The sequence below is a fragment of the Hydractinia symbiolongicarpus genome, chromosome 1, assembly GCF_029227915.1.
Source record: "Hydractinia symbiolongicarpus strain clone_291-10 chromosome 1, HSymV2.1, whole genome shotgun sequence".
NCBI lineage: Eukaryota > Metazoa > Cnidaria > Hydrozoa > Anthoathecata > Hydractiniidae > Hydractinia > Hydractinia symbiolongicarpus.
This window is the reverse complement of record NC_079875.1, coordinates 8,186,980-8,214,576: the sequence shown is the minus strand read 5'-3', so window position 1 is coordinate 8,214,576 and position 27,597 is coordinate 8,186,980. Positions and strand designations below refer to the sequence as shown.

The 27,597-nt window shown below is 32.7% G+C and overlaps 2 protein-coding genes across 3 annotated transcripts in view; both read left to right on the top strand.

Annotated features, from left to right (window-relative positions):
• The first annotated feature begins 2,810 nt into the window (after positions 1 to 2,810).
• LOC130636104 (alpha-ketoglutarate dehydrogenase component 4-like) lies at positions 2,811 to 7,781 on the top strand. Its single transcript, XM_057445722.1, has 3 exons — positions 2,811 to 3,003; positions 7,044 to 7,243; positions 7,636 to 7,781. The coding sequence occupies exons 1-3, from the start codon at positions 2,850 to 2,852 to the stop codon at positions 7,654 to 7,656; spliced, it is 375 nt and encodes a 124-aa protein (XP_057301705.1). The 5' UTR covers positions 2,811 to 2,849; the 3' UTR covers positions 7,657 to 7,781.
• Positions 7,782 to 16,614: 8,833 nt separating this feature from the next.
• Positions 16,615 to 27,597, top strand: part of LOC130636093 (adhesion G-protein coupled receptor V1-like) — a 45,477-nt gene continuing 34,494 nt past the window's right edge. For both annotated transcript variants that reach the window (XM_057445710.1, XM_057445700.1), the window contains exons 1-18: positions 16,615 to 16,839; positions 17,134 to 17,481; positions 18,355 to 18,468; positions 18,774 to 19,649; positions 20,064 to 20,322; positions 20,700 to 20,981; positions 21,188 to 21,309; positions 21,409 to 21,492; positions 21,605 to 21,686; positions 21,783 to 21,883; positions 22,022 to 22,172; positions 22,753 to 22,949; positions 23,067 to 23,572; positions 24,012 to 24,223; positions 25,292 to 25,482; positions 26,097 to 26,244; positions 26,996 to 27,222; positions 27,368 to 27,483. In XM_057445710.1, coding sequence (XP_057301693.1) covers positions 16,660 to 16,839; positions 17,134 to 17,481; positions 18,355 to 18,468; positions 18,774 to 19,649; positions 20,064 to 20,322; positions 20,700 to 20,981; positions 21,188 to 21,309; positions 21,409 to 21,492; positions 21,605 to 21,686; positions 21,783 to 21,883; positions 22,022 to 22,172; positions 22,753 to 22,949; positions 23,067 to 23,572; positions 24,012 to 24,223; positions 25,292 to 25,482; positions 26,097 to 26,244; positions 26,996 to 27,222; positions 27,368 to 27,483 — 4,196 coding nt within the window. In that variant the 5' untranslated portion in view covers positions 16,615 to 16,659. The remainder of the gene's footprint in view (positions 16,840 to 17,133; positions 17,482 to 18,354; positions 18,469 to 18,773; positions 19,650 to 20,063; positions 20,323 to 20,699; positions 20,982 to 21,187; positions 21,310 to 21,408; positions 21,493 to 21,604; positions 21,687 to 21,782; positions 21,884 to 22,021; positions 22,173 to 22,752; positions 22,950 to 23,066; positions 23,573 to 24,011; positions 24,224 to 25,291; positions 25,483 to 26,096; positions 26,245 to 26,995; positions 27,223 to 27,367; positions 27,484 to 27,597) is intronic.

Here is a 27,597-nt window from a genome sequence, read left to right as displayed (position 1 = left end):
CAAAAATGCAACCTCGATCGCATTGCCTGTAGTGTTGTTTTTTTTAATTTGGATGAAACGCGTACGAGGCCCTGGTGCTACAGTCTTATTCAACCAATCATATCGCGTGTAAGGATGTTTTATAATATGTTAAAAAGTATAAATAATAAAGAAATTTTATTTCAAGCACTTATTTTTTAACCACAAAACAAAAAATATAGAGGTGTGCCGTACGAGATTTCTATGGTGTATTGCTAACTTGTTTATGGAGAAAACGCTTAATTTTATTCACATTGTTTTTGGTCTTACTTGGATTCATTCTCGACCCCAGAGCTCTTTGAGATAAACCAGAGCTCTGAGGACGAGAATGACTTGGATCGTTATAAATTTATCGAAACTGTCCATTATTTTTATATATTACTTTTGCTTTCCCACTGATGGCAACTCAAATAGAATGGCGCGATAAATATTAGTCCTGTGAAGTCTGTCATCCTCATAAAAAAAACGGTACAGGCCGTGGGATCAAAGTTGAACACGAATGGGCTACCATGTGACAGGCCTTGATTATCGGAAAATTAACTTGCCCAAAAACCTCTTATTTGGTCATAAGTAAATTCAAATATACCCATAAACACAAAATATTTTTACAGAACAAACCTACAATTATAATCAACTAATGAGTATAAAGCCAGTGTGGTCACATCTTCCTTTATTCAAAAGGGGAATTAATTATGTTTGTTCGGGTTCAGTTGAAGAAGACCATTCTCGCCCAAACCAAAAGGGTTTCCCGATAATGATCACGTGAGCAAAGAACAACAGAAGTAAACAATAAAAAAGCGCGGTCAGTATTTAGACTATTCTTTCGCAATTCAGCGTAATTTTTCCTGCTTCAACTATTCCGATTTCCGATCGTAAGAAAGATTATGTTGGGTCTTCGTGCTACGCTTTGGAGTAAAGCATTTAATTTCTTAAGTTTGTTTATCATTAATATGTTTCTACATGGATAATGCGACTGTTTTCTGTGCGATAGTTGATTTTATTTTCTCCTTCCTGCGCTCGCTGTTTGTCTTCATCGTGCTGCTCACGTGGCTATGGGCATTGTTTTTTTTGAGTGATCCCGTTATTGACATTAGAATGATAAGACCTTTATCGCAATATATCATCGCTTATTATGTTTTGCATATTATCCAGTTGTCAAATAATCCCCACAAAATATTTCGTGTGTAAGCCGAAAACATCGGGAAATTGGGTTATTAAAATCTTCCAATTTCACAACTCTAACGATAGTTATCGAATTTTTTAGAAATTATATAGATTTCATTAAAATTCAAGGAGTTGTTTTGAGTCAACCTCGTCCCCAGGTACATTTTTCTCTTTTTCACAATCGCCGTCTCGGATATAAAAAAGCAAAAAATTGAGGTTGGTTTTGAGCAATAGCCTATATCCACGGCTCGGAGATATGCGGACCTAAAAATTTGTCATGCAGATTTTTAAAAACTTAGTAAATACTAAAGCTATACAGCATAGAACCTGAAAAAACCCGGCAGGTGTGAGGGGTGGAATCCGCCCGTTCTCCCGCCCTGGATGTGACTTGTAAAATTAAGGCTTCGCTGTAGTTACACGGTCCTAGCTATCTCGCTCCCAGCGCCTGTTGTCTCTTCTTTTTTTTTTATCTTAGGACAGCGTAAGTTAGAAAAGATGCCCTGAGGACGAGGTTGTGGTCCTAGAAATTCATTTAAAATCCTAAACAGATTAATAAAACGTTGTGAAACATTCTCGTCCCAAACGCTCTTTGCCAAGAGCTCTGGGGTTTCAATTTAGTGTCTCCGCGAAGTCAAACCATGGTTTTGTTTGAGTGTAAGATTTTGAAAATTACCACCTTTAGATTTCTGGAAAAACGCATTGAAATTCAACAAAATTGTTTTCATATCATCTCTTTTATTTTTTATACCAAAGTTATGCCAAGTAAAAAAACAGCTAGAACTTAATTCCTTCTTTACATGAAGATAATATTATGGATTGGTGAGAGTCTTTTGTTTGACATTCTTCATATACCGTGATACATAGGACTCATCCTCGTCCCTAAGTCAAAGCTGCTAGCGTAGACATAGAACTGCTAAAAATAATGCATCAAATGGTCTACTCCGTGTATGAAAACATATAGTGGTACTGAGGTAAATGTGCAAGAAAATGATCGGAGTATGAAGGTATTCTAAATGTTAAAGTTTAGTGAGTCCACTTTTTCTTTTCTTCGGTTTGGCTCTCTAAAATGTTTTTGAGTGTTATGTGTTGTTGTTTACACACTTCCTTCACTGTTGTTATGTAGTAACAAAATAACAAATTCGGTGCAAAAAGACGATATACTTATTTCATATTTGATAGCTTGAAAAGAAAAAATATTGAAATAGTGCTTAATATTCATTCGTTTATTTACAAGATAAAAATTAAAATATGTTCATAACCCTCAGTTTCACGCTGAGCGATCATCAGACGTACCTTCCCCAAGTTTGTTATTCTTATTTTAATATCTTGACCGTGTGGATAATTACTAGAACGCTCTTACACAACCCTTGGAAAGAATAATAAGACAATGAGAGTGTTCTGTTACGCTGAAAATAAAATATTAGCTATTATTCCTAAGAAATTTAATTCTAATTGAGGAGACTAAGGATTAAGCAAGATATGTTTTGATAGTTGATTTGTTTGCGGCGATTGGCTGCTGCTGCTCCGTCGTAACAACGTTTTAGGGGCCAGTAGGACGAGGGGATACAGGGGTATTCCGTCTCTATAATAATGCCAGCCATCTCGCTTAGACAGATCAGAAAAACAAATTCTCATTCCTTGTTCAACATAAAATCGAGTCACACAAAATGGCGAACGTGACAGTTCTTTTTGGATGCAAGCCACATTCAATAACCACAAGCCTCACCGCTGCATTATACAGGGGTATATCAATAGGCAACAAATTTATTAACCGGACCCCACTTATTTCGTTTCCACAAAGGCCTTCTCTCACCGACAGATGTAAGTAGCTAGCTAGCAAGATGAGTTTTGTGTATTTTGTAGCCAAATAACGCGTGACAAATAAGCGTGCTAGCTATCACCCTTCTTGCTAGATAGTTAGTACATGATTATCTAAACAAATTTTGGCTCTGATGCAAAAATGACAACTCCATTCAGTAGCTATATCTTTTTATGGCTTTAACCGTACTCCATCTCTTTAAGCAACACAAGAGTGCCAATAAAGCTGCATATGCCGTAAATGCGGGTGTTTTCGGGCAAGTTCAGCGTTTTGAAGAAAAATTCAAGTATTTGCCTGAAAAAACCCACATAGAACTGAACAATGCCCGAAAATACATGAAAAACAGACACTAATGATTCAAAAAACTATCAAAATTAAAATAAACTTACTCTGTGGTAGAGAAGTTCTTGAAAGAACTGTTTTTGATAGGATTTACCGGATAAATAACTTATATATAAACTTTATTAACTCTTTTCTCTTCAAGCGCCTTCTTCCAACTATCGTTTGCATGATATGTTACAAGAAATTGCATTTTGAGAAAGTGCAGGCGGTTTCAAAGGACAACCGCCAATTTAATTCTAAAAGTCGCCCGAACTCGCCGTTATAAATGCTGGTGTTTGCAGCTTATCAGCACCCTCTTAAAGCAGCTCCAACACAAAAAAAATATATTTTTAGCTAGCTAGCTAGCTATACTGCATGCAGTTGGCACTTTACCCTAATCAAGTAAATATCAGCAAAAACTGGTGTATAAGTTCACCAGTATTTCAGTATATAAACCTTAGCTACCTAAAGCTTGTACAACTGTCATGCCATTGAATGACAGTTGTACAAGGTGATTTCAATCTGTGAATCTTGCTTTAAGCATTCACTATGTGTTTATATCATGTAGTGAGAGGTTGTCGTCAAAAAGGTTTCGTCACGCTTAACAGCAAAAAACACCTTCCCCCCTCTTTTAACGACATGCAAATCGTTTTCCAAGGAGTATCATCACTCTAAACATATTTGCTGTTTGCTCTCCACCACAGATCCTCTTTGTTAATTCGCTTCACCAAGTTTTTCTATTGTAGCTTCTGATTTTTGAGCAATAGAAAAAGGTACATGGCTGTGTTTGAAGCAGCCACTAGCTATATCTGAAACAAATCACCAAGTATTACAACCGTTTTAATCACAAAATTGGCTTTAGAATTTATTCTAGTGAAAGTCACATTAGCAAAAACACCACACGGAATTGAGACTTAAATCACGGAACTAGTGCGTTTGGGCCGATTTCTCTTTTGCTTGACTCTGTACAAGCGCCCGCCTTTTTCACTGGCATTTTGGAAAGTTGTTACAAGTTATGGCTTATTGTGGAAACCATAAATTTATGTGTCACAGAGTTGACAGATTGCCCCAAGAACCATTTGTTTAGATTATCACGTAATAAGAACGGCATACAGTAGGAGTTGCTGAGAGTCTTAATTTTGTAAAGGTAAGCTTATACACCTGATCAAATGTGCACTTTACCAAAACAGTAAACCCTGTTTAGTAAGTATAGTGAGGGAGGGTAATTATTTGCCACAAATCTTTGTTTTTTTGCCCAGTGCAATCGACCTAAATTTCCTTTGTTGTGATTTCGTAAAGGCTATCTTTAAAAGTAAAAAGAATTGTAGTTCCTAACTGCCTCCCGCACTTTTTCGCAATTTATTAAGCGTAACAATTAGCTGCAAAATTTATTAATTATTACGCCCTTGAGGAAAATTATTACGCTGTAAAATTACACTATATACCAACAAGTGCATCGTATGTGAATAATATAACTAAATCCTGAAAAGGAAACAATAATTTTCTTGTAAATAATTTACATCAATAACCTTTTACAACGGGTACTGAAAGGGTTATATCGCAGAAGTCGCCGATAACATGCTTCAAAAATGCTTGTCACAGGCACAGTTTAACATGGAGCAAAACATACAGGAGACTAAATTGTTGGAGTCTTCACAGAACATCTCTCCTCACAAAACCGTGGGCAGGACTGACTTATTGCCTGCTATGTCGTGTGAGAGAAAGAACTTTTGGACTTCTTTTTAATACAATATACAATTATTATTACGAATCGAACGACACTACAGTCTTTCTGTAGCCTGAAAAGCGTATTTTCCAATGTAAGGAAGTTGATAAAGCACACTGAAATAAGTTTAAACATACAACTTGGCCTAATTAAATTGTCTAGGTCACTTGGTAACTTGGATTTAACCTTCCACAATTATGGAAGTATGTGCTTACGTACAGCTGAATTCTACTTCTATTTTTTGTAAATTAAGGGCGTAATATTTACCCTCCCTCAGGTCAAAAGCCACCAGCAAACAAGCAGAGAATAACCAGGAACAACCAGGAAACAACCACATACCAGCAGTGGAACTGCCAATTGTGAAAACCTGGACTCACTCCATGATCATGTATGACCTAGACAACTGAATGTAGCTTGGTTTAATTTTGGCTGTGAAAGGTTGGTTTTCAAGTATATAATTGAATGCACAATTTTTTCATGATATGGAGAAAACAAAAAATATAAAGAAATAATAAAAATGTCTAGACATTTAAAAATTATGTGTTGAAACTTTTGCCAGAAGGCATGGGAGGTAGGGTGGAGGCAACTATGACAGTCAGGGAGACAATTTGAAACCATAACCAAAAATACCTATCTTTCTGAAGTGTTTACATATATATCTGAATTTAGACTTGAACCTTCCAGGGATTTTATAAATAGGAACTACTGCACAATAATTATGTATAATGTATAATAGCTTGCCTTTTACTGATGACCTAGAACTTGACAGAACGGTTTGTTAGATAACATTGACTTGTTTGCAAGTTTTATTTTAAAAGTCCCCCAAGTTTGCCCTTTTATTGGGGCATTTGCAGCTTATCAGCATGCTGGTAACAAATAAAAAGCAGCATTTAGTCAGTACAGCACTCCAATCTAGTACCTAGGTGGGTGAGTTGCAGCAAAATTGCTAAGTTGTGATGACCTGATCAAGTAATTCTGTGTTGACTTTCTGCAATAACCCACTCAATCCTAACGTTTCCCAATAAATTTGGTGCAATTTACTGCATTACTTGTTCAATTTAATGCACTATAAAGAAATAATATTATCAACTTCATAATAATTATATATGTGAAAACACACATAAGTGCCAAACATTTCCTTTTCATGTGTTTCAAACTTTGGTGTGTTTGCAGAAGAAGCATTGAAAAAGTAGCATCTTTTAACTTTACTAGTAATGTTATCATCACTTTAGCTAATGTCTAGAGGGTAAAAGCATAAAAAATGTATACCATGTAGGCAATTCAAATCAGGCCACCAACCATCTACCAAATGATGTGGTAATTTTTTTTAGTGAATTGTTGCAAAATTTAAATGTGGTTTTCATGTAAATAACAATTAAAAGGCACTTTTCTCAAGTGGCCTGCAAAAAAAAAATTACACTTAATTATGGCTTGTCCTACTCTTTTGGGTAGTTGAGGACTCACCAGTGGAGTGCATTTACACCTGTGGTATTGCATTCAATACATGGCAACTGTAAAACACATAGTTTTTAACGCATTCAAGATAGCTGTTACCATATTTCCTCATTGGTGTGTGGAAAACGTCAGGGCTAACTGCAAAATAGACTCACGCAAGCGCACCAAATTAAATTAGTAGATTGATTGGGAGACGTTTTTGACAATAATAAAGAAAAAAGTTTTCATAAGCTGTTTGCCAAGTTGTCCTTGTTCAAGCAAAGTTTCATGTTATAACCAAGATGTAAATGTGACCATAAAACTGTGAAGCCCAACATTTGGCATCATTCTAATTTCAAATAACCAAATCCAACCTCTTTTGACATTGCTAAAACTAATCACAAATATCTTTGGAGCATCAGAAGTATAAATTTTGCTAATTTGTTTTAAGTTGAACCTTTATAGATTGCTCAAAATTGCCTTCCAAACGTCATTGTCCTCCAAACGTCATTGTCCTGAATGTAAACAGACCTATTCAAAACTGTAATGCTTTCGTTTCAGATGCAGCTTTGGAAAGATTAAAGGCTGCATCTATACCAACATCGTCACCTTCGTCGTCATCTTCGCCGCAACTTTTACATGATGTGTTAGAGGATACTTCATACACAAAGACAGATTGTAGCACAGTCTTCATAACAGACGTACTTCCTCCGCGGTATAGGAAACCTGTCATCTCAGAAGAGGAAATAGAATACATTATGGTGAGTTCCTTATGTTGTGCTTATCAAGAAAGAAGAAACATTTATAAGATTAATGCTGCTTGTTGTTACATTAACTTCGGAAAGGTTTGGACTAAAAATTCGGATATTAAATTTCTGGACACACATTTGTGCGAAAATAAAAACTTTAAAGTTAATGTGTAATGTTTTAGGCCTTTTTTGTTTGCACAATAGTGTTGACATCACAAAAGAAGTCGTCTTGATTATGCTCTAGGATTCTTCTTGTGTTTGTGTGCTGCAACTTGAAATATGGCGTGTGGCATCCATGCACAACACTTTTAAAAATTAGCCTTAAAATTCTGTTAAAAAAATGACAGACTAAATCAACGTGTATCTTACAATTTTGTTTTTAACTTTTTAACTTTTCTTTTCAGAGAGGAGGACCTGACAGATAATATCAATTTCAAGAATGTGACGATGAGATGGGAATGAACATATAGCAACTGAGTTAATTGACTTATGATCTATCATGTATATATACTGTATATATTTTATTAAGAATAGTAGTTATATTTCTTTACTTTTCTTCTTTCGTAAACACTGCCTTTGACAATCTTTGGCTGCGAATTTTGGGTTTACTTTTTTCCAGCTTGTGACATAGACAGGACTTAGTTCCCGATTATTTTGTTCGCTTTTGCTGTCGATCGATTCTTTCTTGATGATCCTGCAGGTGTTCACTAAAAGTTAACCATTTTTAAAAGTTGAACAAAAGCATCAAGTGATCAAAACCGCGAGGCGTCAGAAGGGCTGCTATTGCAGATGCATTTAATAGGTAAACAACTTGAACCACAGGTTTTTTATAATCAACATGAGGCTCAAATTCTTAAAAACAGCTATTAGTCTACAGTCCCGCATCAAACTGAGTATACCGCGGGAATTAAGATTCACGAGTTTTTTTATCAATAATACTTCCTGCCATTATTGGAAAGCTCTCTATTCGCAAAATTTAAAGAAACTAGTCGTAAGCCTGTGGAAAAATCCACGGGTTCGTAATCAAAAATTATTTTATCGAAAATTAATTCTCGCAAAATTGTTTCCCTAGGTATATGTAAAAAAGAAAGTTGATGGTAGCATTTCAACAAATTAACTTGAAATTATTATTGTTATTGATTGCGCTTAAGAAAACGAATAGAAAAGAAAAAAAATAATTTGAATTCGGAGGTTGTTTCAGAAAAGAGAAAAGAAGGATGAATTTCACTGCTAGTAAAGAATATGCATCTCTTTGACCACTTTACTTCTTTATATTTTTGAACAAATTCACTTACTAGGCCCGGCGGACCCACACACACTTTTTTTGCCAAGAAGTAATGTTTTTTTTATAAGGTTATCATGATTTTAATCAATTATTAATTGATCAATATATACACATGCTCCGTATGAGATCAACAATACTTCCAGCTCCTTTCAATTCCATCTCCATTCTCAATTTCCAAAAAGATAGGACTGACAAACTAGACTTGATCAAAATTGCCATAGCATTTGCTCAATCGGACGACAACAGAAAGCAAGTATTCGGAAAATTTACAAAGGAGGACTGGTAGTTGTCATATACTATAGCCTTTCTCTGCATCATCTTTATTTTGCTTCGATGTTACTATTGCTTATTTTAAAAATATATCTTACATAAAATATGGCATTTCTATATATAATATTCTGTTTTTTGTTAAGGATTTCAAGCGCAATATTTCGGAGTTTGAAGTATGTTTTAGCCAATCTAGGGGGGGCAAAAGTTAAAAAATTTTCTTATTTTGTTTGCCGCAACTATCGGCGGGCCTCCTTTTATACTGAATTAATATAGCCACTCCACTTTTAAAATTGCTTCGCCGGGCCTGCTTACTCACTACGGAAGATTGGGCAAGCTTATACCTCAAACTTCCGTAGTGAATTTTGGCTATGGGCTTGCCCATTACCTTAAAGATAAAACGAAACAGTGGAATCTCTGAGCCTTTTTTGAAGTGAAAAAAATTCTTCAGTGCCTAACCCTGGCGAATGATGTGTTTTTTTTACTTTAATAACCCTTTGCACCTTACCCTCCTCACGCTGTGCGAACCTTCTCCACTTGCGCTCTCAGAAACGACGAATTGTCTTTAAGGTGACTATGGTTAGACCTCCAGAATGGCTAAAACGCTTATTAATTTCTAAGCTTTTCCTTTTTTTGAAGCTATACCTGTAAAATAGGCGAGGGCTCTCCTTCTTTCCGATTCTTCAAGCTCCTGACTTTGGCTAACACTAAAAAACAGCTTTGACTGGCTGGTTATTCTGCGATTAAGGGTCCCATCTGCCCGTGCCACAGAAAGGTCTCTAAATTAAGCTAGAAATTTAACTCCAGGCTTTCATTTTGGACAAATCAGACAGAAAATAGTTTCAAATACGATGATTCTTAGTTAAAAAATGTATAAAAACATAACCGTGTTAGGTCAAAATAGATACTGCTGAAACCTTTTACGGCTTCTTTTTATTATGTATGTTTCCCAGGGTTTTAAACAATGGCCTTTCAGCTGCTTGTTGTTCATTTACTGGTTACCGGGATAATAAATGATATTTATTTTTTATTCTTTAGTACACAACTTAATATTTAAAAACTTTTTAAGATAAGAATTTTATTGTATATATTTTTAGCTGCTTTATTTTTAAGAAAAATATTTATACAAAAAGTTATAATAAATTTATTTAACCTGGTACAAAAACATAACCTCCCCCCGACCAGCGTTATTTGAATGGCGCATTAATCGAATAGTGCGCGTTAATGTATTTAATTCTTATATGTGACTTCGTAATTCGATATTTTAGAAACGATCGTTATTGCTTATTCATATTATTTTTTCTTCAGCGGATTTCTCTGTGGGAGCAATAATTTTGTATCGATCTTTAATTTGAAATTTTTTTTAATAATGGTCGTTAAACCTTATAACTAGTGTTCATATTTTTATTTGCAGATGATTTTTGGCAAAAAAGCGCCCCAATAACATTTTGTTTACCCGAGTTTGGGAAATGGTAGCCAGTTATGGTAGTAAACGAAAGGAATGAGAAATCTCGAACAGGAAAGTAAAGATGCACTTGTTTTAGCTTACTTAATAGCTAGCATTTATTGTAAAGTAGGAGCACAAGATTATTAATTTCAGTTTAACTAACCAGATTAGTACAAAGATTATTATACTGTAAAAGGGGTGGCTGCTCAACAAGACTTTGTCAATGCTTAGTTTAGTAGAGCGTCTTTTTTAAAGCTAGTTTGAGCCTAGACCTTAACTTTCCAGCTCCTCTTAGCGTCCATACGCGCTACGTTAATGATGGCTAATAACTATATATACATAGCTAGCTATAGACCTTTTTGAATGTTTACCAGTCAGGGAAATCTTCTTAAATAACCCTTTCAGTCCTTCACCTCCTGCCCTGCAGGTATTTTTTTTGTGCTCAAAATCCTTGCCCTGTGCCCCACAGTGGTGTTGGTTTTTGATGATTTTAGGAATGGAGCGCCAACCTTATACCCTCAGAACTGCATGCTATATGAACTAGAGAGATTGGGTGCGATTTTGCAAAAACCGCGAGTCCATAGCATTTTGCAATGCATTTTTGTTACAGAAATTTGAAATGGCAAGATTTCTAAATGTTCGCTTTCTGAAGTGCCGGTAACCATATTTCTGGAAGGTAATAGGAAATACTATTGATGTGAGTAATTCTGCCTACACTATTTATGGCTTATTTCACTTTTCTTGCTGTCCAACAAGACTCTCGGTCTATGATCTTTTTATTGTCCCATCTAATAACATGATCATACTTCCATCTATGGTCCGCAATCTCATTTTTGTCTGTATCTGCATTGCGTACGCAGAGATGCATTGTGTAAATGTATTGATAAGCTATTTCCTTAAATATTAGCGTGAAGTAATTATATAATAAAAATCTTTCACAAAGTTTTATAATATATACAAGAGAATGTATTGATTTAAAATATGATCTTAAAAAACATTTCTACCGCCGCTTTTTGTTTCTAAACTTTCAAAATGCAATTTGAAAAAACATTTCTGTTGCAGCTATTCGTTTTTCAACTTTTAAAATGCGATCTAAAAAAAACATTTCTATCGCCGCTATTCGGTTTTTAATTTTTAAAATGCGATCTAAAAAAACATTTCTATCGCCGCTTTTCGTTTTTAAACTTTTAAAATAAGATCTTACTAAACTTTTATATGTAATTACTGCAATTAAAAATTTCAAAAGAGTTTTCAAAAAAAAAATCATTTTGTGAGCAATATATTTTTAGAAAGCAGGTGAAAGTAATTCCAAGTGTTGTACAAAAACACAAAAGCACAAGGAATGTTGTTCCGTACTTATTACTTATTGCAATTATATATTTTGCCATCAATTCCTTTTTAATTTTAAAGAACATTCAGAGCTCCTTTTATCCAGCTGACTTTCAGCAGCTATAACATGTGAACAAAAAATGCTGATAACTGCATTTTGCCTTACACTACATTCATGAATTTTAGCAGCAAACTGTCTGCATCTATCTAACTGAATAAATCCATATTGCATATAATTGTCTCCAATACATTAGTTTTTTTGTAGCACCCCATAGATCGACTAAATTTAAGTTTTTAAAAATGGCTGCCTAAATATAGGCTATATCACGTGACAATAGATTCTAACTATAGGATGGAGTACAGCTTAACTACGATGAAACGTTGTTTCTATTCCATATCTTTTGATGGTGATGGTGCTGGAAATACCATTCTTTTTTTATAATGTAGTGGTCAAACTTACGATAAATGAGCTGCAGCAGTGATTCTGCTAAAATTTACATTTTTTGAGAAATCAGGGAAAAACTTTCCTACCACCTAATTTAGATGTATGTCACCTAATTAAGCTGTATGATACAGCTTATTTACAGTACCGCCTGCATGTAACTTTGCATGTACGCAAAGCTTAACGACTAATGATCTCATGTCTACATGAAGAACGTACACATATCTTTTGTTTACACACGAACTTAATTGCTTTCTATTGTTATCGTCATGCACGAGTCATAACAATAAGATTTGATGGATCCTTTTGTTGTCACATATAACATGCATGTTATTGTTTAAATGTGTTAAAGATCGCGAAGGCTATTGAAATAATTTTATAAAAAAAAGAACAAACATAACCCCTAATATTTAAAAAAAAACTAATGCTAACTTTTTAAAAAACCCTACTTTCAGGACTTTTCAACAACAAACAAATTAAATTTCAATACTGAAGAAGGAAAAATCTAAAAATCACACTTTTGATGTTTTTTACAGATCTAAACACTCGTTGTGAGGTCATTTTGTTTTTGCGATTTGATCTAAAAAAGCTTTTTATCACTGGTTTTTGTTCTTAAATTTTTAAAATGCGATCTAAAAATAGTAATAACGCCACTTTTTGTTCTTAGGGGGAGCATCTGAGCATTAAAACAATGTATTTATTTCGTTTGTTTCCATTTCGCAGAGGGCAATTGTAATTTTTGTCGAAATGCTAACTTTTATAAAAAAATCATGTGCGCGATTTTTTGAGAGTTATGTATATTTTATGTTATTACAGTACAGTCCAGATGTAAGCGTACGCGTACGCTCAAGTTTCACACCTTTTTCTCGGAGGCGGTAGTTGTTTGCCTTTTGTTCTTATTAATTATCTTGCGAGTCTTGTAAGTCATTAACTTGCGCGTAATAAACAAAAGATTATTGAAGAAAAAATAGCTTATTATAACTGTGCGTAACTATTGTTAAATAGTGTTAACCTAACTATTCCCAATAGCATAATTGCAAATGCTATCAACTCTATCAATGTGACACGAAGAGCCATTGTTTAATATTTTTATTAAACAAATGTTTTGCGTGGAAACTAAATAAACTATCGAGAAGGCATTGTTGGTTGCGCGGGTTAAATAAAGCTTTCAAGCGATAGAAATTGTTATATTTTAACAAAGATTGAAACTTTAATTTTAAAACTTTAAAAACGAAAAACGGCGATAGAAATGTTTTTTTAGATCACATTTTAAAAGTTTAAAAACGGAAAACGGCGATAGAATTTTTTTTTTTTAGATCGCATTTTAAAAGTTTAAAAACGAAAAAACGGCAATAGAAAAGATTCGTTATATCACATTTTAAAAGTTTGTGAACGAAGAGCGGCGATAGAAATGATTTTTTAGAAAGTTAAAGAACGAAGAACGGCGATAGGAAAGCTTCGTTAGATAGTGTTTTAAGTATTTAAAATGTTATCAACTCTATCAATGTGTCGCGGCGATCCATTGTTAGATAGTTTTATAAAATAAAAGATTTGCACGAAAACTAAATAGACAGCAAGATGCATTGTTTAAATCTTTTAAGAGATAGACTTGTTGCGCTGAAAAAAAACAAAGACAATGTTTTTAACAATAAAATGTAGCGTGATACTATAAAACGTCAAAAGTTAAATTTTTAGATTTTTTCTTTCTTCGGTATTAAAATTTAATTTGTTTTCGAAATCTTATCGCGAAGGGAAAAGTCCCGAACGTAGGGTTTTTCCGTTTGCGTTGCTAAATGTTGCTTATTATAAAAAGAACTTTTAAAAGTTTCGCATGTTAAAAAATATATTTCGACGATAAAGAAATATTAGTAAAAGTTTTAAAAGTAGCATTAGTTTTTTTATAATATTTAGATCATTGGATTTGTTGTTTTTTAAAAGAGCTTGTGTTTTTTAAATATATCAGATTAAAATCGCGTTACTATAATTAGTTTCGTTGTTAAAAAAAATTAAAATTCAATGGCCTTCACGATCAATTTTTTCTCGCGCAGAGTATTGTTTTTAAACAATGTTTCTTGCTATGCTTTTGTTTTTAACACGAAGCAATTATTTTCGCACAATTTGGAAGGAACTCGCTATCCTATTGTTTTTTTTAATGAAAGCAATTATTTTTGCAAGTTGAGCGCGTACGCGTACGCTTACATCTGGACTGTACTGTAAAATTGCACACATGCTTTTGTAAAACACGAGCATCAAAGAAAACATAACATTTATAAATGAATGGTTTAACATTACCATTCGTGAGTATAAACAATAGATACTTAAATCTTTGTGGCTCATGTATTTAACATTAGGTTAACAATAACAACGAACGCTCTGACGCTACCAAAAGCTCATGCGAAGGTGATAACTATCGCATACATGTAAAGTTACATTCGGGCAGTACTGTAGGTGATCTCCAAATTAAGCTAGACAGCTTAATTAAGAGGATTTCCCTGACTGTTTACATTTTCTGTGGTTAACCCTTCTGGCTCTAACAACTGCATGACAGGCAGAAACTTTAGGAATAACCTGCGGTATAATTTCAAAAAACAAATCTTTGTGCATGAAGGTATTTTTAGCTAGTAAAGTGTTCCATTTACTCCGACGCTTTTCCACCTTTTTCTACCATAATTTAAAAACGTGATATACATATATATATATACAATCCTTATTTGGCAGTCTGGTCAATAACGAGGCTGGGCGTGCAACACTTTGCATGCCAAAAAGTGTTTCTATGGTGCCAAGGTGTGTGATTCTGAATTCTTTAATTAATGTCACACACAATGGAGGAGGGTGTTATGACAAGCATATTTTTTGTGTATTGTCGCATTACGCACGCAGGTAATAAATAATTTTTTGTTGTAAAAAATGTTAATAAATCGCCTCCTTCTAAAAGTATGAGTAAAACAATTCTCTTGTTTTGAATTGGAAAAATAACTAGCTGTCAAGGTGAAACAATAAAAATACTTGCATGTTCAAAAACTTATGCAGGAAGAACAATGTTGTGTGAGCTTCGTTATTATGTTTTCATGGTTTTTAAGAAAAAATGCTGCATTATATATATACAATCATGTTTTGATTTTTAAAAAAGATAGATTGTTGTTAAGCTTCATAAGGTCAGGTTTTGATGATTTTAGAACGAAATAAGATATTTTCAAACTATCAAATTATCAAATTATCAAAATTCAAACTATCAAATACTGAATATGCCTTATTCTAGGAAATTAACTGCCCAGAGTTTATGATCACAAAATTACCACAAAAGATAATGTGAATGCCTACCACAACTTATTAAAAAGAATGTAATACAGATCAACTGACTTAAAAAAAGCATTTAAAAAGGAAATACGTTTATCTTAATTGAGGATGGGTTTATTGGAAACCAGTTTCTCTTGTTTTTTTCAATCAGATACGGAATATATATTTACTCTGTTATTCCCACTGTGCAATTAGCGTCTCAACCTTAAAATGAAAGCAGGTTTGTCAGAGAGGTAAGAATATTGAAAATGTTGGATTATTTAATTTATTTCAAACATATTTATACAAGATGGTTTTGTCAGTTTAAAATAACTGTTCTGTCAATGTAAAAAGATAAAAAATGGTATATATTAAAATGATGTATTAAAAGCTAAGAATAATTGACATCAAGAAAGCAAAATGGAGGCTAGTCAAAGTGATGCAATGAATGACTGAGTAATAATAATAATAATTAAATTTAAGTTGGTTTTATTTTCATCAAAAAAAAAAAAAAAAAAAAATCAGTCTTATGATGAGCAAAAAACACAAATTTAACAAAAATCTGTGTTATGCAATGAAATGCACAGCTTTAATGGAAATTCTAACTTATGCATTCAAAGCTGTTGTAAAATGCAACTTACACTGCATGTTACAGACATATTGGAGTACCTAGATATGGTGAGACTGAATAGAAATTAGCAATTCTGCATATAGGATTATGGGAGAGACACGATTATCTTTTCAAATTTTGCTACAAGGGCAGGTATACCAGAGAGGCAGACATAGTAGAAATGCAGAAATAATAGAATAAATTTGGCCACCTATGTAGGAATGCTTTGTATGAGTTGAGAGGAAAAGATATTTTTAAACTTTAATTATAGGTTTTAAATTAACTTTTACTAACTAGTTACTTACTAGACAATTTTAATTTCTGGTATAGGGTAAGCTTGGTAACAAAACCAACTTATTTTTTTATTAAAAAGGTATGTAATAATAGCGTGAAACAAAAATTGTATAATGAAATGAACTTGGTTTAGTAGAAGAAACTATAGTGTTCTTCCTACACACTCTGTTTGAAATTAAAATTCAATGTATTTAAAAATTATAAAACTGTGAAAAAAATGTGTAAATAAGTTTAAAATTATACAAGTTATATAAAAACTCTATACAAACTTTATAATTTTGATAATAGAAAAAAGAAATTCTCAAATGATACAAAGGTTTAATAAATCGATACAAAGTAATAATATGAATAACGTATGAATAATAATTAAATGACGTATGAATAATGTATGAATATTTTTAGATGCTCCTAAACTGCTTGTTGCTAATATAACTTGTCATGTATAACTATGTGTTTTGTTTTAGATAAAAAATGAAATATGAAATTCAATATATTAAAACTTATTTATTTATTTCTGCCAATCTCTTTGACTTTGTCATACAACATCCTGAGTTTCAGAGATACTCATTACGTTAGTGAAGAAGTGAAGAATGGTAAAGTGGATATTGTAGTCATTAGCTCAGGACCTGTGAAAAAAGATATCTTTCTGACATGCAGTGTAAGTTTTTTTAGTTTTTTATTTGTGTTATCTACATTAGTGTTGATATTTTTGATGTTATGTTTTTTGATGTTATGTTGGTCAAGGCAAATTTTAAGGTGAATCAAATTGTGCAAGCTGTGGAAATTATACTTCAACCAGACCTGATAATAATTCTATCACCTTAATAATAATCACCTTAATAATAATGAAAATTAGTTTTCTGTCACCTAAACATAATTTTTCTTTTAATGGGTGATTTAGTTTAATAACAATAATTTATGAAATTTTAACTATATTTCTTCTTTTTTTTAGCTTCCAGAATTGGCCAAACATGACTTTATTTCACTCACAGTTGCAAATGTTATCAGAACGAATACCAGTCAATGTATATGTAGATTTTATATTAACGATGACACAATACCTGAAGGTAATGCAACATACCCAGTAACACTAAACCCACGTGATGCTAATGTCAAAACCCAGTCACCAAATGTTACATTTGTAACAATTCTTGCAAATGATGACCCATATGGTTGCATAGGGATCTCAAATGCAATAAAAGTTATCACTATTAATGAACCTAATGATTCTCCTGTAATGATGGAAATTAATGTGACAAGGTATGGAGGACGTATTGGAAATGTGTCAGCGCATTGGCAGGTAAGTTTTTAGACATTTGGATATCACTTTAAGCCTCTAAGCCTTTAAGTGTCTTTTTTATTACATTGTTTACATTTTTTTAATTGGGAATGTGGCATAATGGGTTATGTTTGCATATTAATGAAATTTTTGAAACAACTTGTGTGTCTTATGATACGATGCAATGGAACCAAAAAGTGGCCAAATATGCTAAAGTTTATGTCTTAAAATTTCCAACAACAACATCGATTCCCTAAAGTTTATAAATGCAAAAAAAATTCCTTCATTTGAGAAAGTTAAAGGAACCTGAGGTATAAAATTATGTTGGACTTTTATTATAGAGCTTAAAAAGTTAGCTAACAAGTCTTTTTAAATTTTTTAAAAAGCTCTTTTCGTTCTCAAGATATTCACATTTAATGAATTTCAGATTTAATTATGCTGCATGAATTATGATGTCATATTTCAGTAATAGCCAATTTAGACATTTTCTTTCATCAGTAATTTTAGACCTGTTAACGGGTGTGCATTCAAACTTTATCAATGCATAGATATTATAAAGGTTAATTGATTAACATAATTTTTTTGCCAAAATGAAGAAGTTAACCAGTGCAGCACACCCAAAAACACACCTAAAATACTTGAGGCGTGCTTTTTGGCACACACGTTTTAAAATTTTCCTGAAAAGGCCTGAAATATTGAGTTTCAATTCTTAGAATCTTTATGGTTAATATTGGGTAAAGTATTAATACTCTCAAAATTTTTAAGTTAACATTTAGGTTAATGTTAACAATTTTTTTTATATACCTTATTCACAAAAGTTTCTGTTTGTGAAAGTTCACTTAATAAAACAGTAAAATGACTTTTCTCTCATGATGTGAAAATTTCTCTTTATAGATTTTTCCAAGACACAATCTTTTATCTAAAGATATCAGTCCATCAGAAGGATATGTGTATTTTGCAGAAGATCAAGCAAATCTGACATTTGCTGTCAACATTTTGCCTGATGATGTAAGAGTTTGCTATTTTTTTATTTTGATACACATGTACTATTTGTTTTAAGGAAAAGATAATGACATCAATAAAACAATAGATTGACATCTATGCAAGAATGTAACTGACTCATGCATTACTTAAAAATGTGTTTTAAAGTCTACGCAATTGATTAAATTAGCAATCAAATTTTTTAATGAAACAATTTTTATCAGTTTCTACAACTAATGCATTAACTTATATTTTTCTAGGAGTATTTTTTTAAATGATTAATCATTGTATTTCTTTGTTTACGTATTATTCACTCTTTTTATATTTTTCAGATTCCTGAATCAAGAGAAATCTATAACTTACGGTTGGTTTCAGTCACTGGTGGTGCTTGTTTAAGGGAAGGCAAAAAAGAAATTGAAATACGAATTGAAGAAAACGATGCTCCAATTAGTTTTAAAACATCTGCATTGACTTTTACAGAGCCTGACAAGCAAAAGGTTACTGTTTGTAGGGGGATTGATATAAATGGTAGACGGATTGGTCCAACTTCAATAGAGGCGAAAGTCTTGTACCATACTGTTCCGGGTAGTGCAAAACCTGACTTAGATTATGTTTCTAAGAAAGGGGAAATTGTATTTGAAATTGGTACTACTCAAAAAGATATTGATATTGAGGTTCTTAGCGATCCTCTTCCAGAATTGCCAGAAACCTTCTTTGTTGTTTTAACAAGTGTCACAAAGGGTGTGATTTTGAGTGAGCCAAGTGTTCTGACAATAACCATTTCTAAAAACGACAACCCACATGGATTGATCTCATTTACTAATCCTAATACTCAATATATTGTTGATGAAGATAGCCTGGGACATGTGGATATTCCTGTTATCAGATCCTATGGAAAGTATGGTAACATCTCTGTGCAGTGGGAAGTAAAATCTGAAAATAATCCAGTTGCAGCTTTTGTTGTTTCGTCAGGATTTATTGATTTTAAAACTAACGAAAGTTTTAAGAATATTAGTTTATCAGCAAAAGTAAACAATATGCCATCGGAAGCCATGTTGTTTAATCTTACCCTTATTAACGCAACAAATGGTGCAAGATTATTGTTGTCTGCAAATAACGAAAATCCCAGTGTGCAAGTAGTAGTTGCCGATAGTGATAATGCATACGGAATGTTTGATTTAGCTCCTGAAGATCCAAAGCTAATCCTGGTAAGTAAAATAATAGAACTATGAAGCAATTTTTCTTAGACGTTAATTATGAGTTAAACCTGCATGCATTGGAAATATAGTTCATTATATATTTTGTCAGGTATTTTTGATCAGAATAAAACCTAATTTAGAAGTTTGCCAGTCATTTTTATCTTCCTTTTTCTACCTCTGCATAGTGTTATTTGTGACTTGTTATTTATTTGAGTGACTGAATAATGAAAATAGCCTAGTATTTTATTGCAACAAAAATATAATCATCACTGATCTTACTTTCTCCTTCCTGCTACATCATCATCATTCATCATTCTCAGCTTAACGTCCGTTTTCCATGCTAGCAACTCTGTAAAAATCAGCAACAATGGAAATCTAGATCGTCAATTCCTGACGTAATTGTTTTTTTCTTGCATACTTTAGTCATCGACTCCACGAAGATTAGAGGCACGAGTGATACGGTCTGGAGGAAATCTTGCGGAAGTTACAATATCATATTCAATCCAATATTTTCTTCCCGGTTCCACTTATCCTGCTCCAACAATAATAATTCCCAATCCAGGAGTCGTTACCATGTCAAGAAATAAACAAGAAACGGTTATAGCTGCTGAAATCATGAATGATGCTTTTCTGAAAAGTGGTTCTGCTTTTACAATCACGCTTCAAAATGTCACATTATCAAGTAAGATTTCCATGTCATAATACTATATGTTATAGCAATTGTCAAAATGAAAAAAGGTTTTGATTTATATATTGAGTGTAAAAAAAGATATGGGCCTTAAAATTAATGCAAAACATAACAACAATATACTTAACTATTTTTCTAAGGATTGACATGAAGCTTGAGATTCTTGATATGATATACTGAACTGTATATGTCTGCATTGACATATAGGCTCTGCTAAAAGTAGACAAAAGACACTTGCAAAATTAACAATGTTCATATTTACAAGATGCCCTAAGTAACGATGGCAATAGTTGTAGTAAACACCATGTTGAATTAGCAAAATATTTCTTCTTTGCTCTGAATTAGTTAATTTCTGACCACTGTATGTTTAGAATCAACCCTGATCAAGCCATCTTCTCCAACTATTGGGAGCAGAGATAAAAAGCATGTCAACATCACACAAAGTTTAGCAAATGGAGAGATTGGTTTTTTCAACTCCCCTGTGTTGCTTGATGTTGATGAACCAAATGTTACCAATACAAAGGTGTGTCTTACAATCATGAGGGATGGAGCATCCATGGATGTTTTAATATATTGGAGAGTAAAAAGCGATAACAAATTGTTTACAAGAGAAGATGTGAATGCAACTGATGGTTTTGTTATGCTTAGAAAAGGTAATATAATTTGTGCTGGGTTCATTATATGCAAGGTTAGTCTGAAACGTGGTGATAATAAAAAGCATATGAGCATTATGATAACAATTAATTTGCATTACTTAAAATTAAATAAACATTGGGCTGCATTGGCAGTAGTTTCTTTGTAGCATGACGTAGCATAGACCAAAAAGAATAAAAAAAATACTGTATTTTCATCATATCAGGCATAGATAGACAAAATATCAGCTTTGAAATCATGGCGGATGACACTCCAGAACTAGACGAAGATTTTATTGTGGAGTTGTACAATACAACTGGAAGAAATGAGAAGTTGCGCTCTGGTGCTGTATGTTCATTCATTTATGATTAAGAATTAAATCTTGTTCAATCTTTTTAATATAATATATTGTATTTTTTTATCATGCTCTCTGTTATTTTTTAATAGACGAATGCTTACATCAAAATCAGAAAGAATGACAATCCTGGTGGAGAATTTGAATTTCGAAAGGCAGTGGCGATTGTCTTGGAGGTAATAAATTTTATACATATAATGCATAACCTATTTTTGTTGTTTTGTACCTTCTTTCAAAAGATTCTTTCAGTTGGTTCTATATATTGCATTGTAATTTTCTTGTTGCCAGGAATCTTCCTCCGGAACCGCTCATGTGATCAGAACTGGTGGTTCCCTTGAAAGGCAAAAAGTCTTGGTTAGAATAGAAAATGGTCAGGGGTTATTATATACTTATATAATTCAGATTATTGTTGAAAATAAACTTTTTTAACTAAGTTGTAACCAATACATTATTGCTTTTATACTAGGTGAAAATGATTTTAGGCCATATGAGCAAATAATAGAGTTCATGCCAGCAGAAACTGAAAAGATGGTGTTTTTATTTCCTCAGGATGATGACATACCAGAAGTATGTAAAATAAACATGTTACAATTTTTTTTTCTAAATACTGTCATTGTAGTAACATAATAAACTGACATTTCATCTATATCTTACATGGTTTATTTGTGCATGTTGCTAGTAATAATCCATGCTCATTTGTTTAAGCTTGCTGAATCTTTTGATGTGCACTTGTATTCAGTTGATGGTTCAGTTTTGGGGAACACAACAACATTTAAAGTGACGATCCTTGAAAGTGATGAACCATATGGGTTGATTGCATTCTCCAACAGTCCTTTGAATATCAACCAGACGATAAGTATGTCTGCACATCAATGTTTTTTTCTTTTGATCAGCCCTTAGGTGCCCAACAGGTAATTTAAAATTCACATGAGAAAATCAACCAAAGAAATAATTTCAGTTAATATGTTTTTGGTTACTCAAAGTAAATCTATATAAATATTAAATTTTCACTTATAATGTTACCAGCGAGAACGAATGCGAGTTTTAAGATTTTAGATGGTAATTGCTGAAAAGCTGTAACAAATCGATGCTTTTTCAAGAACATGTTGTCTTGAAACTATTCAAAGTTTTACTGGTGTGTAAGGAGTGAGGAATGAGAACCATAGAAGTTTCGCTTGATAAATATGCTTTTTTATTTACGATAGCTCAAAAGAGCTAAAAGAACAATGCTATTTTTTAAATTAACATTTTGCTTTAAATTAACAATAATAATGAACCTCTGGGACACCTAAGCGTTAATTACATTTTAAGTTTGAAATACCTTGTTCAATGAAATTGACAATTCTTTTTTCTTCTATCAATTTACATGTTCAGTTGTAATTTATAAAGACTGAGGGTGTCTGATTGAATAAGCATTTTTAAAATTATGTTATCAGGGGAACTTCCAACATCAAACTCTATTGCAACTTTTCAAGTTTCAAGAAGTAAAGGAACGCTTGGCGCAATTGATGTATTTTGGGCAGTTGCAAATGATAACCATAATATAACAGATTTGAATCCTTTAAATGGAATGGTAAATCTACGGGAGGGCCACAACACTGGAACCTTCTCTATTATTGTCAAACAAGACCAGGTAATTTTTTCCTAACTTTCTGTTAAAGCGTTTATTTTATCATTAATTTTTAAGTTGCTATGTCTACACTTATGTTTTTCTTGACCTGTGTTGTATTAATGTAAGCTTTTTCACTAGATTCCTGAAAAAGACGAGTTGTTTGAAATATTCATTGTTAATGTCACTGGGGGAGCACGGCTTATTGAACCCTCCTCTGCTTTGCTCACAATCATTGCGAATGATTTTCCTGTTACTATATCTCCATCCTATATTTACATTGAAGAAGGAGAAAGTTCTACATTGTTTATCCATTTGAAAAAATCTTTTCCCTATCCAATCAGTGTTTTGGTTGAAACCGAAAAAAAAGATGTCTCGGATGATGACTTTGTTCCTTTTGTACGTAACATAACTTTTTTGCCTGGCGAGACAACTAAACCTGTTCAAATCACTACAATGGATGATAAGACACCTGAACTTGATGAGACCTTTACCGTAACAATCACTTCTGTCACTGGTGATAATGTTATTTTCAAGAATTACTCTTCTGATGTGATAATTAAAGCAAACGATGATCCATACGGTGTTTTTACCTTTCATGACACTGTACCGTTTTACATCGAGGAAGGTGAAACACTTAAAATAAGGTAAAATTTGATAGTTGCTTTGTGTAGCATAATTTGTTTCTTGTTATTTAATTTATGTAATGACAGCAACTTGTGGTTTCAAAAACAATTCTTAAAAAATCGAATATAAAGTTTTTCTGGTTTAATGATAACCATTTCACTGTTTTCGAGCCTTTTATACAAGTTGGTGAAGATTGATTGCATATTGAAAGTAAACAACTTTTAACCAAATGAACATTTTAAACACAAAGTACTGGCTATGAAAATAACAAGAAGGCAAATGCAGAAAAGAAATATTTTAATAGGTTAGCAAATCTGAGCAGTGATAATTGATCAGGTCAGAAAAAAAGAAATTGCAGTTGTTAGCTCGCAATGTTCGAAAATCTCACTCCGACGCAAAATAATAAAAGCAATTACATACATTGGATTAACCTTTTATGTAACTTTCTTTAAAATTTAGAGTTGATAGATTGTTTGGCACATTCGGTGAAATTAAGGTACTGTGGAGGGCCATTAATTTCTCCAATCACAACATCGAAGAACTTTCGAAAAACAGTGGTGCCATAGTTTTTAATGAGAACCAAACAGTTGGATATGTAGAAACAATGGTGAAAATGGATTATGAAGCTGAGCTCAACGAAACTTTCTCAATACAATTGATAAACATCACAGGTAAATCTTTTTTCTTTCTAAACTTATAGTATTTGTTAATGTTTTTAATGACCAACCAAGACATAAAGCACGTCATTTTCATGATCTTTGATATTTGCTTCTGTTATTGACAACCTTCTGTTGTGATAACACAATAGGGCTACAACCATTGCATTTGCAATGTTGCTTTTACGCTAAATAGCTTAGAAACATGTGAAAATAACTGAGGTCAAATGTTGCATGGATTACCTATATGATCTTTTCTCTAGTAGTTGAGAAAAATGCAGAAAGAAGTTTGTTAATAGCTCTCCCATGATAAAGCATGTAGAAATATTAAAAATCAATTCAAGCTTTATCATTTCGAGACTTTCTTTTGTGATAAACCACAATGAAATGAAGACAGAACCTGCTCCTATTAGTGGGTTTAATTTTTTATGGTTTTATATCCTTAGGAACAATGTTCATAACACCTTATTAAGGCCCCAGTCTCAGCAGTAGTTTTACAATTGATAGACCCTTCTTGCAGTGACGTACAAAGCAAGGTTATTCCTGCATTATAGGAGTTATGGAAAGTGTATATATTAGGAATTTTTTAGGAATACGACAGTTTAAGGTAAATGTTAAACATTCGTTTGCATTTCACCTTTATAAAATATATACAGATTCAACTTAAGACGAGTGTTAAAACAGCAAAAGTTGTCTTCTTTATTATTTTATGAGATGTTTCAAACTCTACATAACAGAAGCAAGGACCTAATAAATTTTTCTTATGTGTACTGATCATTGCTGATGTTATCCAAATGTTTATGACTGTCCTTTCCATTGTTCTTTTCTCTCAGTGGAATTCTATACTGCTCTGACAATTAGTTATTATTACTAATCAAATCCCCATGATCAATTGAATTTAAATCAAAGTTTAATGTGCATAAAAGATACATACGTTATGGCATTTGTATACTCCCTAGGCTTGTTTGAAATGCATATCAAACATACACAAAATCTGCATCTGATAATGCAGTCTCTCATTAACTTAATAACGACAATCCCCATTGTAGGTGTACAATGTAGTAAGCATGTATTCTTTTATAGGTGGAAGACTGGGAAATATGACAGTGTTGGAAGTTACAATATTGAGTAATGATTACCCTAATGGTGTTTTCATGATTGATACATCAAACACTACAACCACTTTTGCTGAAGATTTTGATGGAAATGATAAATATAAAACACAAGGACACATTTCTTTCATGAGAGAGCAAGGAAGTTTTTATGCTGCTGAGGTAGGAACACATTCTGCATTGAAAGTATTGGATCATTTACATAAATTTTTTTTTTTGTTTGTCATTAAAGTTGCTCAAAACAAACTCTTATTGCTTCAACAGCTTCATTAAACAGGTGTAGTAATATTTTCTTATATGCAAATTTGTTATATGAAAGTGATTGCTCTATCTAATGTAGGTTATATTGGGGTGAATGTCATTATCTTGTCATTTTAAACGCAAAATAAGCATAAGCCAAGCAAGAATAATTTTAAGAGTAGCCATTTCTTAAAATTGCACATCAGCATTGTTTGGCCGATGCATTAACGCCAGTAGGCTGCAAAAACTTTATTTTGACAGATGTAAAAGAAAGTGAAAGTACAATAGTCACCATTTTCCAGAATACTCGCATTATGAAACAGTCAACTGTACGCTGGTGAACATTGACAAGTAAACTTTGATGCGTTTAGAGTGTGTGTGTGTGGCTAAATAGAAACGGTTTTGCGCTTACAGTGTTTAAATTTTGGCTACTCTCTCTAAAATATTTTTTCTCTGTTTGTAGGAGTTAAATTCAAAAAAATTTGATTTCAATCAGCAATAATGATTTTTAATTATTTGCTGACTTAATACTTTAGATTACCTGGGAAATCTACAGATGGGATATGCCCTCAAACTTACCTAACCGCATATGGGACTTACTACTACGCAAACGTCTAGATAATCTTCCAAGCGAAGTAAATGGTAGAAAAGGCAGTTCAACGGTTGCCTACAAACTCACAACAGGTATTTATCATTAGGAAAAAGTTTACAGATACATAAAAAATTTAAGTGAAAGTTGTATTTTTTGTTTTAGTCTTGCACATGGTGATGAAAAACTTCTAATTTTAGATTACCATACTATGAAATACTGTTGTAATGCAACTTCTTGAAAACATTTGTTCAAATTTGCTCATAAATTCAGATTTTCAAATAAGAAATGAATCTGAAAAACAGATGTCCTGTATCAATAAATTTGTGCAAGAATCGAATGCACAATATGTATGGTCTGATTAGTTGTTGCCACATTTTAAAACCTGCAGTTTTTTGATTTTGACAAGTTAGATTTAAGGAAACAATAGTTTATACTGATTATGGTTGAAGTTGTGAGAAACTCATCAACATGGATTTCTTGTCAAGCGATAGATGTTTTTAGCTTGGTTGACCACAACATGGATAATGTTTTTAAGAAAACGTTGTGAGCAAACGATTGGTTGTGACCATCAAAAAACAGGTTCTTGCAAACTTTCTGGAACCACTGTGTCATTGAATGTGCTGCTTGAACTTAAAAGTCTTTATTATCAAAGGCTAGGGAAAAGCATTTAGTTATTTTCACTACTCTTTTGTCTGATTCTCCACTATTTAAAAGATTATCCTTGAAGTTTTTGTACAATTGGTATTTTACTAAATCAAATGTTTATAAAAGAAATATTTTTATTATGTAGAGTATCATAACAGGTTCTACATACATAGCTTAAAGTATAATAATTTTTTCTAGGTTCGTGTCTAATTGTACCATTAAATCAACAACCATCAGCAGTTGATTTAGCTGAAGGATTTACCTTCGGTATGTGGATGAAGCCGTCTGCTAGTGCACAGATGAATCTCATAAACAAGCTTGGTACCACAAATGTTATTTACAATGTTATGATTGATACAAGAGCTCAACCAATGGCAATAACGCTTTCAGTTGGAACATCTTCAGCCAGTGTTAACAATGTTGTTGTAAGATTTATATTTTGTAAACCTTTTTGTTGAGAAGCAATTTGAAACAAGTTTTGACCTCATTGGAAATGGTAGCCCAGTCTAGAATGTTTCTAATCCTGAAGAAAGACGTAATAAATATATCATCTGATTTTTTTAATATTAGACGTCGTTTCCACGTGATTTCAACTTTCTTGATGGTGAATGGCATTCCTTGTTTGTTACGTTTTCAAAAGCGGGAAAAGTTAACATATATTCTGATGGATTGCTGATAAAAACAAGGTTATTTTTTCATAATTTTTGGTGTAATTTTATTTATAGTTCATCAACAAACAAAGATATTGTTGTTTTTTGTAACCCAGGATATTAATACTTGCATATTATAATTATTTTTTT